Source organism: Brachyhypopomus gauderio, chromosome 1 (assembly GCF_052324685.1).
Source record: "Brachyhypopomus gauderio isolate BG-103 chromosome 1, BGAUD_0.2, whole genome shotgun sequence".
In the NCBI taxonomy this organism is placed as follows: Eukaryota; Metazoa; Chordata; class Actinopteri; order Gymnotiformes; family Hypopomidae; genus Brachyhypopomus; species Brachyhypopomus gauderio.
The window spans coordinates 6,091,222-6,111,693 of record NC_135211.1 but is presented as its reverse complement, the minus strand read 5'-3'; the positions used below and the strand labels follow the sequence as shown (position 1 = coordinate 6,111,693).

At 48.1% G+C, this 20,472-nt stretch overlaps 1 protein-coding gene across 2 annotated transcripts in view; it reads right to left on the bottom strand.

The window, feature by feature from the left end:
* Positions 1-241: 241 nt before the first annotated feature.
* The window catches only part of zranb3 (zinc finger, RAN-binding domain containing 3), a 38,385-nt gene continuing 18,154 nt past the window's right edge, over positions 242-20,472 (bottom strand). For both annotated transcript variants that reach the window (XM_077021480.1, XM_077021566.1), the window contains 9 exons: positions 19,510-19,647; positions 12,459-12,578; positions 10,737-10,856; positions 10,460-10,639; positions 9,985-10,143; positions 9,426-9,822; positions 6,204-6,390; positions 3,593-3,699; positions 242-272 (listed from right to left, as the gene is read on the bottom strand). In XM_077021480.1, coding sequence (XP_076877595.1) covers positions 3,696-3,699; positions 6,204-6,390; positions 9,426-9,822; positions 9,985-10,143; positions 10,460-10,639; positions 10,737-10,856; positions 12,459-12,578; positions 19,510-19,647 — 1,305 coding nt within the window. In that variant the 3' untranslated portion in view covers positions 242-272; positions 3,593-3,695. The remainder of the gene's footprint in view (positions 273-3,592; positions 3,700-6,203; positions 6,391-9,425; positions 9,823-9,984; positions 10,144-10,459; positions 10,640-10,736; positions 10,857-12,458; positions 12,579-19,509; positions 19,648-20,472) is intronic.

Sequence of the window (20,472 nt, the reverse complement as noted above, 5' to 3'; positions counted from 1 at the left end):
ACACACACACACACACACACACACACACACACACACACACACACACACACACACACACACACACACACAATGACTGATATCACTATGACTGAGGTTCACTGTAGATCTGTATCTGTATTTTATATACTGTACTGGCATACACACACACACACACAGACAGACACACATACATGTCTCCGGTTGGCAGTGTGGATGAACTCTGGAGGCAAGTCATCCCAGTTTTGCAGTCTGATATCCAGAGGAATGAAGTTGCAGTTGAGTGGGAGGCCATCCTGAAACACACACACACACACACACACAAATCATCAATACCATTAAGTGTTAAAAACACACGCATGGCCCCTCCCTCTACAAAACACATCCGTCCCCTCCCTCTCTAACATCTGCAAATCCCTGCCCACTGAGGTCTTGGACTTGGTATTCCCACGGAGTACGTTCCTAAAAGCACATGGCCCTTGGTTCACTCCTGCCAAGATTTAATGCCTGCCCAAGGAATCTTGTTGTTATTTTTGACTCTAATTTACAATTCTCGGCACATATTAACAAACCTGTTCAGTGCCGCTTTTTCCGTCTCAGAAATACCGAGGCAAAGATCAGAGGGAGTTTATGGTTTCGAGATCATGAGAACGTGATTTTAGCGTTTTGTTCCTACACTTCTGGATTACTGCAGTGTGCCGTTTACTTGCATTCGTGAAGGAGATTTGGCAACACTGCGGTCTGTGCAGAATTCTGCTGAGCAGCTTTGAACTTGAACTAGGTGTACCGATCACATCAGCCCAGTTCTGCCCTCTCTCCATCGGCTGCCAGAGACATTTAGGAGCTGTTTAAAATTCAGGTTCTTACCTAGAAGACTGTACATGGTGGTTTGCCAGAATATATGAGCGACGTGTTGATTACACACATGAGCGCCAGATCTTAGAGATCTGTAAACCAAGGGTTACATGTAGTTCCAAGGCCCAAACTGATGCGGACGGGTGACTGTGCTTCGAAACTATGGAACAATCCTATAGTTAGACTTCTAGACGCTTTATTATACTTTACAAATTAGTTTTAGGGCATTTCATACTCACAAGCCGTTATGGCGCAATGATCATTGGTGATATACTAATTTGTGTGTTTATTGTGTTGTATTAGTTTGTCTTTTATAGACTGCTCAAAAAAATAAAGGGAACACTTAAACACAATATAACTCCAAGTCAACCACAATTCTGTGAAACCAAACTGTTCAGTTAGGAAGCAACACTGATTGTGAACCAATTTCACCTTCAGTTGTGCAAATGGATCAGAAAACAGGTAGAAATTAAAGGCAATTAGCAAGACCCCCCCCTATAAAGGAGTGGTTCTGCAGGTGGGGACCACAGACCTTTTCTCTGATCTCATCATTTCTGGCTGATGTTTTGATCACTTTGGCATTTTGTCAGTTCTCTCACCATCACAGAAGTTGCTCAGGTAGTGCAGCTCATCCAGGATGGCACGTCAATGCGAGCTGTGGCAAGAAGGTTTCCTGTGTCTGTCATCACAGTGTCCACAGCATGGAGCAGATACCAGGAGACAGGCCAGTACACCAGGAGACACGGAGGGGGCCGTAGGAGGGCAACAACCCAGCAGCAGGACCGCTAACTCCTCCTTTGTGCAAGGAGGAACAGGAAGAGCAATGCAAGAGCCCTGCAAAACGACCTACAGCAGGCCATTAATATCCATGTTTCTGCTCAAACAGAAACAGTCAGAAACAGACTCCATGAGGGTGGTATGAGGGCATGACGTCCACAAGTGGGGCTTGTGCTTACAGCCAGAGAACACCATGATTGGCAGATTCACCAGTGGCGCCCTGTGCTCTTCACGGATGAGAGCAGCTTCACACTGAGCACGTGACCGAGTCTGGAGACGCCGTGGAGAACAATCTGCTGCCTGCTACATCCTCCAGCATGACCGGTTTGGCAGTGGGTCAGTAATGGTGTGGGGAGGCATTTCTTTGGAGGGCCGCACAGACCTCCATGTGTTGACCAGAGGTGCCCTGACTGCCATTAGGTACCAGGATGAGATCCTCAGACCCATTGTGAGACCATATGCTAGTGCACTGGGCCCTGGGTTCCTTCTGATGAATGACAGTGCTAGGCCTCGTGTGGCTGAAGTGTGTCAGCAGTTTCTGTATGATGAAGGCATTGATGCTACGGACTGGCCTGCCCGTTCCCCAGACCTGAATCCAATCGAGCACATCTGGGACATCATGTTTCGTTCCATCCACCAACGCCATGTTGCACCACAGACTGTCCAGGAGTTGACTGACGCTTTAGTCCAGGTCTGGGAGGAGATTCCTCAGGAGAACATCCACTGCCTCATCAGGAGCCCAGGTGTTGTAGGGAGGTCATACAGGCACGTGAAGCCCACACACACTACTGAGCCTCATTTTAACTTGTCTTGAGGAATTTCCACTGAAGTTGAATCAGCCGGTCATTTGATTTTCCACTTTGATTTTGAGTATGATTCCAAATCCAGACCTCCATGGGATAATATTGATTTACATCATTTTAATGTTATTTTGTTCTCAACGCATTCCACTATGTAATAAATGGGGAAAAAAAAACTTCCACTGGAATATTTTCTTAATTGAGATCTAGGATGTGTTATTTTAGTGTTCCCTTTATTTTTTGAGCAGTATAATTAGCACTTTTTTATAGTTTGTCATAGAAATAAAGTTTACTTAAGGACAGGGGAGGTGTGTGTTCTGGGTGAGTTTAAGTACAGGGAGGTCTGTTTTCTGGGTGAGTTTAAGGACAGGGAGGTCTATGTTCTGTGTGAGTTTAAGTACAGGAGAAGTGTGTTCTGGGTGAGTTTAAGGACAGGAGAAGTGTGTGTTCTGGGTGAGTTTAAGTATGTGGAGGTGTGTGTTCTGTGTGAGTTTAAGAATGGGAAGGTGTGTGTTCTGTGGGCCAGCCTGGATTTTGTTGCATAACAGTCCTGGAGAGTTTGAGTTTTAATTGACTGCAGGCCTTTCTGCATTCACCCCCACCTCGTCTTTCCCTCCCTCCGTCTGTCTGACTCCCTCCATATCTGTCTGACTCCCATCTTTTATTCACACTCCCCTTGTCTCTTTCTTTTTCTCATGTTTTCTCCATTTTCTCTGTCTTTCTCACTCTGTCTCACACCGTCTTCGCGAGCTCTGCTCGTAGCCCCACCATTCATCACTCCTGAGCTGAAATAGCCAGAGGAAGAAGTCTTATTAAATATCTAACTCTGATAATATTTCTCAATCTAAGTCAATTAAGGACCCCCGTCCTCATATCTCCTGCCGTTTAAAGCTGCTTCCCGGGGCTTCAGGAACGCTTGCTGCAGGCAACATAAACGATGGCGTGCAATTTCAACTCCGGAGAACACTTTATTTAGCCTCTGCCGAGAAAGACCCGCTTGGTCTGCTGAGAGGCGGTGCAGAAGGAGGAAGAAGAAAGAAAAGACGGATTAAAAAGGAAGAGAGCCGGTCTGCAGGACCGAGGAAGCCAGAGGTGGAGTGAGGCAGGAGAGGATGGAAAGAACAGTGCAAAATAAGTGTGTGTGTGTGTGTGTGTTTGTGTGTGTGTGTGTGGGCGTCTGTTACCTTGTCGTAGATGTGGATCCTATCTGTATTTTTGCTTGCGCAGAACTTCAGGCTGTCATAGACGGGGAGAGAGCCGTCTACCGCATTACACCCACCGCCGTCATTAGCTAGCGGGCGAGGGGGTGGAGATGAGGGGGTGGAGGAGAGGCGGGTGGAGGGGGGGGGGGGCAGATCATTACTTTCTGCTCTTCAATCACACTAACAGCAGGAAAAGGTCAGTATGGGGGTAAAAAACAAACAAACAAACAGAACCACGAGACGCCTTTGCAGTAGGGTTGCAACGGTATGAGATTTTCACGGTATGATAACCGTCTCAGAAAATACCGTGGTATCACGGTTATCACGGTATCACAGTTAGTTTGTATATTATTAAAAGATACACTGACCCTTAAAGAAATTACAACAAGTTAATTTTGTTCAATTAACTATTTATTGTAGAAACCTGGAACTATTGTATACAAAATGTGTCCTTTAAAAAAATAAGCTGTACACATGTTTATATAAATACTGCAAAATTAGAGAAACCTAAATCATGGATTTCAGTACAATTATTTAAGTTTAAATTATTTAATATCTGATAAACTCAGCCTGGGTCAGTGTCTGATCAACAACTGTCGTAAACGTCCGTTGTACTGCCAAGTTAGAATATAACCAGATACTGCAGAAAGAGAGGATTTATTTCTGACATCATCACAATAGAGATTTCTATTTTAAGGCTTTCACACAGAGTCTGGTTTTAACATTTCAAAAACAGGTACGCTAGAATTTGAACGCATGTAAATTAATGGCGTCTTTCACATCCAGCGAAAGCAAGGACCATAAAAAGCTAGGTTTATACTTTCACTAGTGACCGTAGCGCGCGACTCGGCACAGTTCTTTTGTCTTACGTTAACAAATACGAGCCTCTTTTAATTCCAGGACGAAACATGAGAGAACGTGAAGACGTTAAGATTGGGCGTTTTGGAAATAAACAACCATTAAATAATGTGATGAAAAAGCGAATTATTTCGAGTATATGTATAAATATTTAACTTAATTAAGTTTAAGGTGCTGGGAAATATTGAAACGGACCTTTAAAGTGACGTACAAGTGTTTTAATTCCACCTTTTAAACGTGTATGAATCCTGCAAACATGACTTTGTTCATTGCGCTGAGGTGCAGCGCGCGCAAAGTTACAAAATTCGAGAGGTGCACGACCTCGCGAATCGACAGCGCGCGAGACCCTCGCGCACGGGCGGAGCCACCGCGATTACGTCATTTTCGCCACTGATTTTAGTTTAGCTTTTTTTTTTTGTTAAAAAATGTGTTAAGTCTGATGCACTTTCTGCCATTCTCACTGCTGTGTGCTGAGTAGCTGAACCGGAGCGGAGTTGCGCATGCGCGGGTCAGTTTCTCCGCTGGCTTGCTTTTTACCGGTAATAAGCAAACGCACACGGTATGATAACCGTGCATTTTAATACCGTGGTATACCGTGAAACCGGTTACCGCTGCAACCCTACTTTGCAGCTGTACCAGTAAACAACTGCAAAATAAGCCCCTCCTCCATCGGTTCGTTACTTACTCATGTGTTCAGTATTGGCACTGGGAGGTGCTCTGTGAATCACACCAGACTTAGGAGCACTGCTGATCCTGGGTCAGGCCTTCCTGGCCATAATCCACTTACTACCATCTTACACAAAGGTGCCATATTAGATCAGCTCAGTGTCATTTAATGAAGCTTAAACCTTTGTTAGCGAAATAAAATACCTATGGTGTGCTTGCTTGTGAGTACACTGATGAACTTAATCCGAGTACCATTGTTCAAATTTGTGGGCGGTTAGGAAGAACATTTCAAAAATCTAATTTCATGTACATTTCCAAACTACTTGGATCAAACTTGCTAAATATATCAGTAAAGTGTCACAGAACTGGCCACCCTTACTGGCGCTGTCCGATATGGTACTCCACAGCGCCACCTGCTGTATCGCTGCTGACATGCTGCTGATGACTGCTTGGGCCGGGCCTGCCTGGGGCCAGAAGCCAGCCCGGAGGGAGGATGAGGAAGGTTTGGTGGAGGGATTCTGGCATTTGAGATGTTTCCGGAAGCCCACAGCCTGCCTGTTCCTGCCGTCTCTCGGAGGAAGCAGGGTGTTGAGAGTCTGGATGACACCCCCACCCCCCCACCGACGCCTTGCCACTCGAACGCACGACGACTGCATGATATTGCCCGCTTTACAAAGAACCCTAAACGGCTAACCGGCCGCAACAGCCAGTGAGGAAGCAGCTAGCGACAGCTCATTTGCATAACCACCCCCCCCCCCCCCCCTAAGCACTTCTGGTTACTGGGTAACGTAAAGCACCTCGCATCAGTTCAGGGAAAATTGAGCATAATACGTATAATCGCAGTATGAAGCACCTCGTGTGAGCTGCAGCCTGCATTGAAGAGCACTATTATTAGCTAGCTGGAACAGTGCCGGCCGAGCGGAGAGAGCCTTGAACTGAGCCCAAAGCATGGATCGGGCACTGGTCTCAGACCAGCTTCTCCCCACGCCCCCACCAGTACGAGATACTGTAAGCATGCGTGCATAACTGATCCTGAATCAGCTTCGGGCCGTGAGAGAGGCGAGATTACCGGTGGAAGGTGAAGTGGGGTCGTCTTTGGGCGTGTGCGGGGGGGGCGTGTGCGGGGCGGTCTCCCCCCTCCTCTGGCGGCCGGTCGGGTGCGGTGGGGGCGTCGGGGTCGGGTTGGGTCCCGGGCGTGGCGGGCGTGGGGGTAGTCGGAGGTGGGGGAGGCGAAGTGGCGGGCGGGGGGCTGGGGGCTGGTGGAACAAGAAGAGCACAGAATTATGAGCGTTCGTGTTTTGGGCGTAACTACGAAAGGCAACAAAAAGCACGCGGCGACCGCCGCCCCACAGACCGCAGACGTAGTTGTGGTCATGTGCACAGCGGTCCCAAATAAAGCCTGGGTCATAAATAACACTTAGGCTGTTAGTGCCTCGTCAAAACTCGGGAGGCACGGAGATGTAGAATAAAGTGTGTTTGTGTGTGTCTCGGAGACACACAGCGGAACAGGAGGTGCTGGGCACGACTGTCTCGGCTGTCCCGGACCGCGCGGCTTCCTCTTTGGGTTCGTCTCGGAAGACTCCGGCACGTCGCCCGGATGTTCCCCCTGCGTCTCACGGAGACGGACAGCGCGCACCCACGCCGGCTCTATTTACAGGCACAATCAGGATCAGGGCTGGAGGAAGGGACGACTTCTTCACACCGTCTGCCTCCTTATCACAGGGGCGGACAGGCAGGCAGCGGAGGGGAAAGATCAATAGTCACGTTGGGCTCCGCCTTCGCACCGTGACCACCGTGCCTCGTGTCTCCCGAGGAATGGCCGGCCTCACCCGGATCTGACGAAACGTCAGCCGAGTTTTCGGGGAGCAGAGCTCCGTGCTCCGCTGTATGCAAGAAGCCCGTCTGAGGTAGAAGGATCCAGGCGGGACACGGACACACACACACACACACACACACACACACACACACACACACACACACACACACACACACACACACACACACACACACACACACACACACGCGGTCGCTCCTGTTCCTGGGATGGAGAAACGCACGCGTGACCCCCCCCCCCCCCCCCCCCCACCTCTGTGAAACGTGAGGCGGCACCTCTCTGTATTTCCGTCTCGGGTAACTTAAAGACTGTCACAACATCTGCTGTTCCGTGACAGGGAGGGAGGGTTTATTTGAAGAGATTTTTCTTTTGTAAAAAATGTTCCCACAGCAGGTTTTGCGATGACACCAGGCAGCGGTTTCTGTGCGTTTTAAGAAAGGCGCGCGTTTGTGCAATGATTACGGATCAGCGTCGTTCACACTAACAGTATGTGAAAAAGAAGCTTTTGTTTGATTAGTGTGGAACGGAAGGTGAGATGTGTGCGTGTGTATGCGCGATATGAACGCAAACACCACCGCAGGACGACTGTGTGAGAATGAAGGTGTGTGTGTGTGTGTGTGTGTGAATGCTGAACATAGTAGCTCTGTGTGAACTGCTTCATTAAAAGTGAACGTGGTGTACTCTAGGACCAGGGGCACAAGGCAGGGAGCGGTAGAGACACATGTCATAATTAAGGATGCGTTCCTTCTCAACACAGCCCAAATAAAAGGGGATGAAAGAGGCACGTTCAGTGGACACTGTAGTCTCTGTGACTGAGCAAATCACTCCAACACTGAACAGGACACACACACGCACACACACACACACGCACACACACACACACGCGCACACACACGCACACACACACACACACACGGACACGCACACGCACACGCACGCGCACGCGCACGCACACGCACACACACACACACACACACACACACACACACACACACACTTACTTGCTGGAACGCTATGGGGAACTCGACCCATACAGAGAGCCCTCCAGTTCTACCACCCAGGATTATAAAATCTGTACAAGAGTTTTAAATATTCTCTGGTTTCTCAACTACAGATGTGTGTGTGTGTGTGTGTGTGTGTGTGTCTATAAATAAGGAGCTGCAGTTTTGTTTCCTTGAGGCACACTGAGACAGAGATAGAGAGAAAATGGGTAGATCCAGAAAAAAAACTATTTAAAAAAATCAGGGTTTACAGACGAGAGCATGCACCTCACACACACACACACACACACACACACACACACACACACACACACACACTACACAAATAAGCCATATTTAAGAAGTTTTAAAGAAATGCAGCTGATCTCATTTAGATTTTCAAGTTCTTTGGGTGCGTGTCCATGTATGGGTGTGTTTGCAGCCGTGTATTTAACTTCTGTGTGTTGGTGTGTGGCACACACTTAGCTTTCTGTGGGGACAAAATATCCCCATGACGACCCATATTCATTTCTTCCCCCCTTTTTATTTCTTTCACCCCATGAAGATGCAAGGCCGTGTGTGTGTTTGTGCGCACTAGTGCTTGTGCGCACTAATGTGTTTGTGCGCACTAGTGTGCTTGTGTGCACTAGTGTGTTTGTGTGCACTAGTGTGTTTGTGCGCACTAGTGTGTTTGTGCGCACTAGTGTGTTTGTGCGCACTAGTGTGTTTGTGCGCACTAGTGTGTTTGTGCGCACTAGTGTGTTTGTGTGCACTAGTGTGTTTGTGCGCACTAGTGTTTGTGCGCACCAGTGTGTTTGTGCGCACTAGTGTGTTTGTGCGCACTAGTGTGTTTGTGCGCACTAGTGTGTTTGTGCGCACTAGTGTGTTTGTGCGCACTAATGTGTTTGTGCGCACTAGTGTGTTTGTGCGCACTAGTGCTTGTGCGCACTAGTGCTTGTGCGCACTAATGTGTTTGTGCGCACTAGTGTGTTTGTGCGCACTAGTGTGTTTGTGCGCACTAGTGTGTTTGTGCGCACTAGTGTGTTTGTGCGCACTAGTGTGTTTGTGCGCACTAGTGTGTTTGTGCGCACCAGACTCTCCGTTGTGGTTCTGCCCCGTCGCAGACACCGAAGGATCAGTCCAAACGTCAGCGCCGTCGCAACGTGTCCACGACAACGGCCCTCGCCACGGAAACGAGCCGTTTTCACACTTTCCCACTCTACTTCAGTGACTGGTAGCGCTTTGAGAACAAAACTGACTGTTCCCGTTGGAGCACGACTGGATGATAGAATGGTGTGTGTGTGTGTGTGTGTGTTATTATCTGAATACAAATACACAATGCATGACTGTGTGAACAGCAGTGATCAGGGAGGGACTGAAATACAGAATATTCTGTAAGAAATTGTCATCTGTGAATGTCAGTGCTTGCAGATCTGTGTGTGTGTGTGTGTGTGTGTGTGTGTGTGTGTGTGTGTACCTCTCCGCACTCGTGGCATCTCGCACATCTCGCACCGGAGCAGCAGGCCGCTGTTGGAGAAGGTACACGCCACGCAGCTCCACTTCTGGCTGTGACGAGACGCCTGCAGGTCTGCGGAGAGCCTCCGGGAGGCGCTGCTGGGCGCCACGGGGCTCCTCTTACCCCGCGACAGGGGGCTAGCCTGCCTCAGACGCTTCACCCGGGGGCAGAAATCCTCATCCCCACCGCTGGAACCCGGGCCAGGGCATGGAGGGCTTTGATTGGTCTCTGGCCGCTCGAAGGGCGGAGCGAGAGGCGAGCCGCCGGTGGGCGATTGGTCCGTTCGCTTCCTCTTCCCGTCTTTATCCGCGACGGGGGAAAAAAAGCTGCGGATGTCGTGCTGCTTGTCTTTCTCGAACTGCGCAAAGAAAAAAAGAAAGTGATTGAAAGACAGAAAGAGTGAAAGAGTGAAAGACGTGGGAGAGGAGTGATGGAAAACATCGAACAGAAAACCGTCTCTTCCAGTCGAGAGTTCGGCGAGAGCTGCCAAACGATCCGATAGTCAAACCCCAGTCCTCACATGGGAGAAGAAGATGGCGTCGTCTTCGGCGTCCCCCGCCGTCCCCTCGCTGGGGGTCCACGCCTGTGCGAAGTTCAGGAACTCCCACTTCTCCTTCTCCCCCTCTTGGGCCCCCAGCTGGGCCCTCCTGCCGTTCAGGGTGCTGCCCGTCACCGACTCCTGTGCAGCACACGGGCCGTTAGCTTCCCCAGTAGAGCACGAGAGACACTGGAGGTCTTCAACGGGACCGAGCGCTCTCTCAATGTTCACTCACCCTCCGCTTCAACTGCCACTCCTGTACGGTTTCTTACAGTAATGCTTATTCATGCTTTAAAATGTCCAGTTTTTAATTATACTTAATTACACTGTCAGTATATTTTTACGAAGAAAGAACACAAACAACAACAACGTGTTCCTATTCGCTTGCCAAAATTCCCAGTTGACCTTGTAAGGCAGGAGGTGCTTATGGTGGCTTTAATCGCGACCTGTGCGTTACCTTCCTGTTGAGCATGGCCCACATGACCATGTCGAACGTCCCCTTGGCGAGGAGGTAGTGCACGTGCACGGAGGAGGTCTGGCCGATGCGGTGGGCGCGGTCCTCCGCCTGCTTGACGTGACCCGGGTTCCAGTAGAGCTCGGCGAACACCACGTGGGAGGCGGCGGTCAGGGTGAGGCCCTGAGAACACACGCTGCTTTAACAAACCAGCACCAACGTGTGTGAGCGGAGGACACGCACCGCGCGTGAGACGCCGGAGGACGCGTGTTCCGAGTACCTGTCCCGCCGCCTGGATACTGAGGATCGCCACGCGAGTGTCGGGATCGTTCTGGAAGCGATGGACCAGCTGGATCCTCTCGGCGGACGCAACGCTGCCGTCAATGCGGATATATCCAGCCTGCGGCGCACACACACACACACACACACACACACACACACACACACACACACACACACACACACACACACACACACACACACACACACACACACACACACACACACACACACACACACACACCGAGAATTAACACCTTCACCTTTCAGTTCAGAGCTCCAATTAATGCTGAAAATATGTTGCTAATTTTAAAATTTCATCACGTGCCTCTACATCTGAAACTCTGCGCCTACATCCGAACTGCAAGTTGTGAGTCTACGGCTCATGCAGACACACACACTGTGTGTCTGTGCCTTGTTCAAACACACACCATGTCTGTGCCTCCTTCAAACACACACCCTGTGTCTGTGCCTCGGTCAAACACTGATGCTAATATCTAACTGGATTTCTGCCCCTTCTTACGCCTGTGTGAAGACCACATTAAATATTAGCCTCTGAAACTCCAGTTGGATCATTCAGCGTTTAATCTTAAGGTGTGTAATTCAATACACTACACGTGGAGGAGGAGGTAATTACTAGAGTGTGTAGACAGGCCTCGCTGGCCCGTCTTTGGAGTGTTCTGGGTTAAAAGGAATTCTCCAAAAAAAAAGTATAAAGTTTTGACAACTGGGTCATGGCCAAATAAACTGAGCCTTGTGAATCTGCTCTGGGTAGTATGGCAAGTTTTTGCTGGATAGGAGATGGGTGTGTGAGCTACGATTTTACAGGGCCGGTGTTGGATGTGTGTGGCAGGACTCTGGAGGTGCGGGGCAGGACTCTGCCGGACAGGAGCTGGATGTGCCTGGTGGGATTGTGCACACTGTCCCGGTACATGACTCACTGTGGCAGAATCATCACGGAGTCGTCGTTTGTAACATGTTTGCTTGGCCATCGATCCGAGTTTTTGCTACAGGCACTAGTGAGTGATTCCTCTCACTGGGAGTGTCAAACAATCACCCCATCAGGCGAGAGAGGGTGAAACAGATGTTTTTAACACAGACACCGTTTCCCAGCCCACTCCTGCCTCACTCTATTCTTTGACCAGTCGAGCGACTTATTTAATTCTTTACCCGTTTACCTCCGCATGCACACGTCTTTATTTAGCTTTCCTGTTAATTGGTTCTTATTAAAACTTAAAGGAAGCGACAGCATTCACACCAGGAGGTGTGATCACACACACATATGCATGTGAGTGCACACGCATGCGCGCACACACACACACGTTCTCTCAGTCTCTCACACCCTTCGCTCTGCGTGTGAGAGACGGGAAATGTTGGGAAGTGTGGAAATGAGCAGAGGAAAGTTTGGAAGTTTTCAGTGTGACTTAGAGTGTACTGGGCCTGTGTCAGCCACATTAAAGGTGACTCTGACAACACACACACACACACACACACACACACACACACACACACACACACACACACACACACACCTCTTGCCCCGTCTCCCTTGCAATTCCTCTCTCGCTTTGCATTCTACCCTTTAATTTCGACATTCTACTTTTCGAGTCCCTCTCCTCACATGCATATGCAAACAAACAAACACACACACACGCGCGCACACACACACACACACACACACACACAAAACACAGCATCCTGTGTCTGAGTTGCACTGCAGTACCTTGGCCTCGATGACAGCCTCAGTACACGCCTGCAGCATGTTGAGGTGGTGAGCAAAGACCAGGAACTTCAGCTGCTCCGTCTCCAACATCATCTTTATGTAATCCTTCACCGCTCCTGCCTGGAGCCCAAGACAGAGGGCGGAGGGAGGGAGAGAGGGAGAGAGATGGGAACGGAGAACAGGAGAGAGGGAAATGGATAGAGAGGGTGAAGGAGAGAAGCGAGAGGTGGATGAAGAGAGGGGAATGAGAGGAGGGGAGAGTTGGAGAGAAGAGGGGAGAGGAGAAATGGGCCGACTGATTCTGATTCAGCAATCTGGTCCCACTCCAGAAGATAAATGTACCTGTTGTTATTTATGCTTCTGAAGTGACTAGAAGCAGTTAAAACATGAAGCCCTTTCTGTGAGAGAGAGAGAGAGAGAGAGAGAGAGAGAGAGAGAGAGAGAGAGAGAGCGATCGAGCGAGAGATACATATCAGACTTCAAAGCGAGCCAGGTTTAAAGGCTCCGATGATCTCTGGCCCGGGTCCGTCACCCCCCCCCCCCCCCCCCCCCCCCCAAAGCATCGTCCGTCTGTCGCCATGACACTCCACACTCACGCCTTCACACCGCTTAATTGCACTTCTCCCAAACTGCATTCTGTGAAGTGGTATTAAGTTGTTTGTTGTGTGTGTGTGTGTGTGTGTGAGCGGTGCTCAGTCTCAGGATAATTGGAAGCAGATGCCGTTGGGGTAAAAATACCGCTAGGCTCACTAGCGCTGGCCAGGAACTCACACTTTTGGGGAGAGGGGAAAAAAAGTGACAAGCTTACCTATGCAGCCCTGTGTGTGTGTGTGTGTGTGTGTGTGTGTGTGTGTGTGTGTGTGTGTGTGTGTGTGTGTGTGTGCGTGCGTGTGTGCGTGTGTGTTTCTGCGTGGGATGGATATGAGAGGTGACAACACTCTGGGCAGGCAGTAAATGAAAGGGTGAAAATAAATTGATATAAGTGATTAAACTCGATGAAGGTGAGATCATCGGCCCACGAGGGGTGATGACAGACACACACACACACACACACACACACACACACACACACACACACACACACACTCACTCACTCACTCACTCACTCACTCACTCACTCTTACGCAGACACTCCACTCATACAGTGACTGCATGACTACTGTGATGTGTGTGATGCGTCTACTGTGATGTGAGATGCGTTGGGCACGAGGGTTTTGAGTAGCTGTTAAAGAGACGTTTGGAGTTGTGTGTGCAGGCTGCTAAGAGGAGTTTTATTTGCGTGCTCCTTTATTTATCTTTATCTCACGTCTTATCTGTCGTTTGCTCTAACGTGAGGACGCATCACTTCCTGCCTATGGCGTGCTAGGCTTTTTTTTTTTTTCCCTTCTCAAGTCGTAGGAAAAAGTCTCCAGCGAAGCCACCATGATACACCACGATATATATTAAAAATAAGTTTAGAAGTGGCCATCTTGGTAAGGTCCATAGCAGGTGGGCAGGAAATCATACAAAAACAAACAGATAAATAAAACTGTGTGGAGGGGCTTGGAAAAAAGTGCAATGTTGCTGTGATGGTCGCTGCTGTTGGTCAGGCCTCCTGCAGCTTGTTGTCATGGCAATGCCATCACCTCTAAGATGGAGAACAGAAGGGCTAGTTGCCATGGCGGCCATCAGGGGTCGACGGCACACTGTGCATCTGACTAATACAGTAAACCATTCCTCTGTCTGGGTATGTTCAAGCTTGCTCCTCAATACTTGCTACATTAATACTTTGAGGTATATATTCCAAACCATGAGAATGGGCCAGAACCTCCGATTGGACTTGTAAATTCATTATAAACTGTGCTTCACATACACACACTACAGACAACCTTTTATGTTCAATTTCATTCATTTCATTAAACTCCTTTTTTCCGCATTCGTACTGCACGTTCAATGCTTGTGACACTGGGCTTAGAAGAAAATAGGAAGTAGTGGAAGTAGGAGAAATTAAACTGTGTTTAAACTTTGTTCTGATTTCCCTCTGGTAGTGTCATGACCCTCTTGGCAACCGGTCCCTTGTCATTGTTTTGCCTTCTGCATTTATAGTCTCCACCTTTTCTTAGTTTCATGTGTCCCTTCTTTAGTCCTCATTAGCCTGTGTACTTATACCATTTGTTTTCCTCATTTTCCTAATGTTTATGCTTGATCAGTCTCCCATCCCTCAAGGTATAATGCCATCTCCCTAGACCCTGGTCAGTCTTAATGATGTCATCTCCCAAGGCCAAGGTCACTGATTATGATGTCATCTTCCAAGGCCCTGGTCACTCATTATGATGTCATCCTGTAAAGCGCTTTGTGACAACATATGTTGTGAAAAGCGCTGTACAAATATATTTGATTTGATTAGCTACCCTAAACCAGCAGCTCAGAATGTAGACAGTGACATTCTGTCATCCTGCTCTTTGGTTTACCCATTAACCATGGTCTATGAAATGCACAAGCTCTTTTGTCATCTGTAAATAAACTATTGCTGCCTGCTAATAGCTTCCTCTAGTCCCAACATCAGAACTTTGCTATTTTTAATCACAAGGTTGATATCTATTTAGAGCTGCAGCAGTAATCCAAGTCTATAGATACCCAAACACTAACACATTTTCCTATTAACAGCTTTCGTTTTTCCCCAGTAAATGAAAGGTCTGTTGCCAGACTCATCGAGTTACCCAGATCTGTTACCCGTGTCCTGGATCCTGTACACATATACGTAATTAAAGCATGCCATCAATGCCTCCCTTAGATCAGGCTCAGACCCAGCCTGTCTAAAACTCGCTACTATGATTCTATAATCACTCTACAACCACCATTCTAAAGTCTCTTATCACTATTCCATACCAGGGATTTACTCTCGAGATTTTAAGAACTACTGACATATTTCTAACCTTTCCTCCCTTAAAGTTGCTAGAGCATGAGATGACCTCCCAGTTGAAAGACCACTTAACAACCTATTGGAACAGTTACAGTCAGGGTTCGGAGCCAATCAGCACTGTAACTGTTCTGCTCCGCCTAACTGTCAGTTTAGGTATGATCTTTCTTCTCCCACGGGGTTCCCCAGGGATCAGTACTTGGCCCTTTACTTTTTACTATCTGCACGCAACCACTTGGTGATATCATTAGCATGCATGGCTTCCAGTTCCCCTATGCAGATGATATGCAAATTTACGTAATACTAAACCCATTAATAGACTCCCACCTGATGCTCTGATTAAGTGTTCTGCTGATATAAAGCCAGGCTATCCCTCATTTTATTATGTTCTCCGTCACCCAGATTAGTAATACAGGTGTCATTTGAGAGTTTACATAGTCACTCGAGACACATTAACTAAAACTGCAGATTTCCACCTCAAGAACACTGCAATATTATGTCCTTCTCTTTCTCACTCCGAGACCCATATTCATGCTTTTCTTACAGCCAGTCTAGACTACTGCAGCACGGCTCTCTTCAGGATTCCTGCCTACGGGCTCAAGAGCAGCATGTCCAAACCTCAGCTGCTGGGGTTCTCACCCATCCCAGATAGAGGGAACATATTACTCCCACCTACACCTAGTAGGTAGTCACCTACACTGGCTTCCTGTCCACTTCTGCATATGGTACAAAATCTGTATTGTCATATTTTTTTATCCTTTCATGGTCTGGCACCTCCTTACCTCTCTGCTCCCCTTCATACGTATTCACACACTCACTCGCTTCATATCCCACCCTCCAGGCGCCGTACTTTCAGAGAGGGCTTTTAGCGCAGCCGAGCCTACACTGGAACACGACCCCTAACCCCTTTACACTACCGTTTTACCTTCCCCTCTTCCAGACAGCTTTTCCTCATATGTAGTCCCTAACTAAATATACAAAACTTTATATACGTGTTCATTTTTCATGTTTCTTTTTGTACTGGGTTTAAATTTTTATTTAATTTCTGTTTTTGATATTTATATATAATTTTTATTCATATTAGCTTTTACATCTTGGTATAATCTGTGTTCATGTACAGTGTCCTTGGGTTTCCAAGAAAGTCTCTTGTAAATAATTATATTATTAATCTATTATATTATTAATACAACTACATTCACATTGTGGTGGAGTTAATGTGTACAATATGAATACACTGGCACTAAATCCATGCAAATGCATTATTGTTAACAAAATGCAAAAAAGAGAAATTTAAATTAAATGAATATTTGGTGTGACCTTTGCCTTCAAAACAGCAGTTTGTCTAGGCACGTTTATTTTTTATATTTATGGAATTTAGCAGACGCTCTTATCCAGAGCTAATTACGAAGTTCACACTAGTTATCACTAGGGGGCTGTGGTACCCTAGCCCAGTGCCAGGGGAGCAGTGGGCACTTCAGTCATGTACTGGGATCTGGGAATCAAACCCACAACCCTCTGGTCACAAGACCGGTTCCGTAACCACCAGACCATGACTGCCGAAAGCACACTTGCACAAAGTTGAGGATTTCTCAGTATTATAGTCAGTTGTATGATTAAACTGTTATACCATCCAGGTGGTAATGATCATCGTTTTCATATGCAGGTTGATACAGTGTGAAAACGAAAGTGTGTATGAGCCTTAAGAGACAGTGAGGAACAGGCAAACTCTGCTTCAGAAGCTGAGATTGTCTCCAGTTTCATTCCACAGTTCATACACCATGGCAAGACTGAGCACAGCAACAACACACAAGGTAGTTATACTGCATCAGCGAGGTCTCTCATAGGCAGAGGTTTCAAAGCAGACTGGGGTTGAGACGAGCTGTACAAGCTCTTTTGAAAAGCACAAAGAAACAGTCAACGCTGAGGATCGAAGATGCTGCGGTCGGCCAAGGAAACTTGGTACGGCAGATGAAAGACCCTTCACGCATTCTTCTCTTTGAAACTGGAAGATTTCAGGTCTGAACTGGCAGAAACCAGTGGGACCCAGGTATACCCATCTACCGTTCTATGCGGTCAGGCCAGAAGTGGTCTTCATGGAAGGATTGCAGCCAAGAAGTCATACCTTCACCACTGCAACAAGGCCAACCGACTCAACTATGCCTGAAAACAGGACCTGGGCTGCATAAAAATGCCAGTAGGTAAGAATGTGAAATATCTGCTGGTTAACAGAAGGCAGTTTGTTCACAGAAGAGCTGGAGAGTGGTACAATAGCGAGTGTCTGCAGGCAACAGTGAAGCATGGTGGAGGTTCAACAGTGGAGCGTGGTGGAGGTTCAACAGTGGAGCATGGTGGTGGTTCAACAGTGGAGCGTGGTGGAGGTTCAACAGTGGAGCGTGGTGGAGGTTCCACAGTGGAGCGTGGTGGAGGTTCAACAGTGGAGCGTGGTGGAGGTTCAACAGTGAATCATGGTGGAGGTTCAACAGTGGAGCGTGGTGGAGGTTCAACAGTGGAGCGTGGTGGAGGTTCAACAGTGGAGCGTGGTGGAGGTTCCACAGTGAATCGTGGTGGAGGTTCCACAGTGAAGCGTGGTGGAGGTTCAACAGTGGAGCGTGGTGGAGGTTCAACAGTGAATCATGGTGGAGGTTCAACAGTGAATCATGGTGGAGGTTCAACAGTGGAGCATGGTGGAGGTTCCACAGTGAAGCGTGGTGGAGGTTCAACAGTGAATCATGGTAGAGGTTCAACAGTGGAGCGTGGTAGAGGTTCAACAGTGGAGCGTGGTGGAGGTTCAACAGTGAATCATGGTGGAGGTTCAACAGTGGAGCGTGGTGGAGGTTCAACAGTGGAGCGTGGTGGAGGTTCAACAGTGGAGCGTGGTGGAGGTTCAACAGTGGAGTGTGGTGGAGGTTCAACAGTGAAGCGTGGTGGAGGTTCAACAGTGAAGCGTGGTGGAGGTTCAACAGTGAATCGTGGTGGAGGTTCAACAGTGAATCGTGGTGGAGGTTCAACAGTGGAGCGTGGTGGAGGTTCAACAGTGGAGCGTGGTGGAGGTTCAACAGTGAAGCGTGGTGGAGGTTCAACAGTGGAGCGTGGTGGAGGTTCAACAGTGAATCATGGTGGAGGTTCCACAGTGAAGCGTGGTGGAGGTTCAACAGTGAAGCGTGGTGGAGGTTCAACAGTGGAGCGTGGTGGAGGTTCAACAGTGAAGCGTGGTGGAGGTTCAACAGTGGAGCGTGGTGGAGGTTCAACAGTGAAGCGTGGTGGAGGTTCAACAGTGAAGCGTGGTGGAGGTTCAACAGTGGAGCATGGTGGAGGTTCAACAGTGAAGCGTGGTGGAGGTTCAACAGTGAAGCGTGGTGGAGGTTCCATGCAAGTTTGGGGCTGCATTTCAGCAAATGGAGTTGGGTATTTAGTCAGGATTAATGGTGTACTCAATACTGAGAAATACAGGCAGACACTTGTTCATCATGTAGTACCATCATGGCAGCACCTTGATTGGCTCCAAATTCTTCTGCAGGATGACGACCCCAAACGTATAGCCAACGTGATTAGGACAAAAAAGAACAAGCGTGAAGAGGAGTCGTGGAAGTGAAGATGCGGCCCCCACAGAGCGCTGATCTCAGCATTGTCGAGTCTGTCTAGGATTGCATGAAGAGACTGAAGGATCTGAGCAAGCCTACATCCGCAGAAGATCTGTGATTAGTTCTCCAAGATGTCTGAAACAAGCCCCTTCAAGTTCCTGCTTGCAAGGGTGCCAAGAAGAAGTGATGCTGTTCTGACAGCAAAGGGAAGTTGAATCATATATTTAATTTAGATTTCTCATTGTTTATTCAAAAAAACACTGAGAAAACCTATTAACTCATATTTTTTTATGCATTCTTGCTCCCCCACCCCCCCCTCCACCCCACACCTGCCTAAAGCTTTCACAGTACTAGATGTCACTACTGGCCCCTGGAAACAGGTAGGAGAGCACCGGTTTGCTCTCCTTCACCTGGGCCAGACATTGGTGGGATGTGCACACACTTTTTGTGATTTCTTTTTACGGTATAACTAGGAAACACAAACGCACGCACACACGGAGTGTGTACACGGGGGAATGCAATATGGTGAGGTACATATCTATACACACGCCCACACACACACACACGATACCTTGGCTACTGCAGTCTGTTTGTACATCTGTGTGATGAGACCCATCACCTCTGTGAAAGGGTTCTCACTCTCCCACTCGCCACTGGAACTCTGACGTCGCATCAAGCTCTCCCATTTCTCCAAACTAGCACTGGCTTCCTGAAAGAGAGAGAGAGGGAGAGAGAGAGAGAGAGAGAAATGCAGATAATCTTATGAGAGAAAACTATTAATGACACAGCAAAATCTGCCCTACTTTTCTTTCACTGGAGGGAAACAGAAAGAAAAAAAGAATAAAGTTAAGATGGTGCAGAGAGTAATGGAAGAAAGAGAGAGTCAGGGAGTGAGAGAGTGAGAGGAGGACAGAGTAAGGGAGAGGGAAGTAGAGTGAGAGAGAGAAGGAGACGGAGGGGTAGAGAGCATGAGAGAGAGAGAGAGAGGTAGAAGGGTAGAGATCCCTGATATTGCTGAACATCAGCTCACTTTGAGGGTCATGTGACCTGCCCAATTATAGCACCACAGTGACAGCAGCAGGGGAATATGGAAACACACAGTGCAATAAATCACACATACACACGCGCGCGCGCGCACGCACACACACACACACGTGCGCGCATTCATGCACACGTGAGTGCACACACAAAAACTGTTTCTCCAACTCAAAGCAATAGTGCTGAGAAGCTTACAAAATGTTTGTGGGTATGTAGTGTGTCGGTACATGTGTGTATGTAATGTTTATGCTTGTAATACCTGTAAGCATAAACCCATGTTAAATGTATGTGTGCAGATGCTCAGATATGTGATTGAATTCATGTACGCGTGTTTGTGTGTGCATACTTGTGCCTGCAGGTGTGTGTACCTGTGACAAAAAGTGATAAATGAGGACCAGAGCAGGTGAGGTACTATCTGCACACACACACACACACACACACACACACACACACACACACACACACACACACACACACACACACACACACACACACA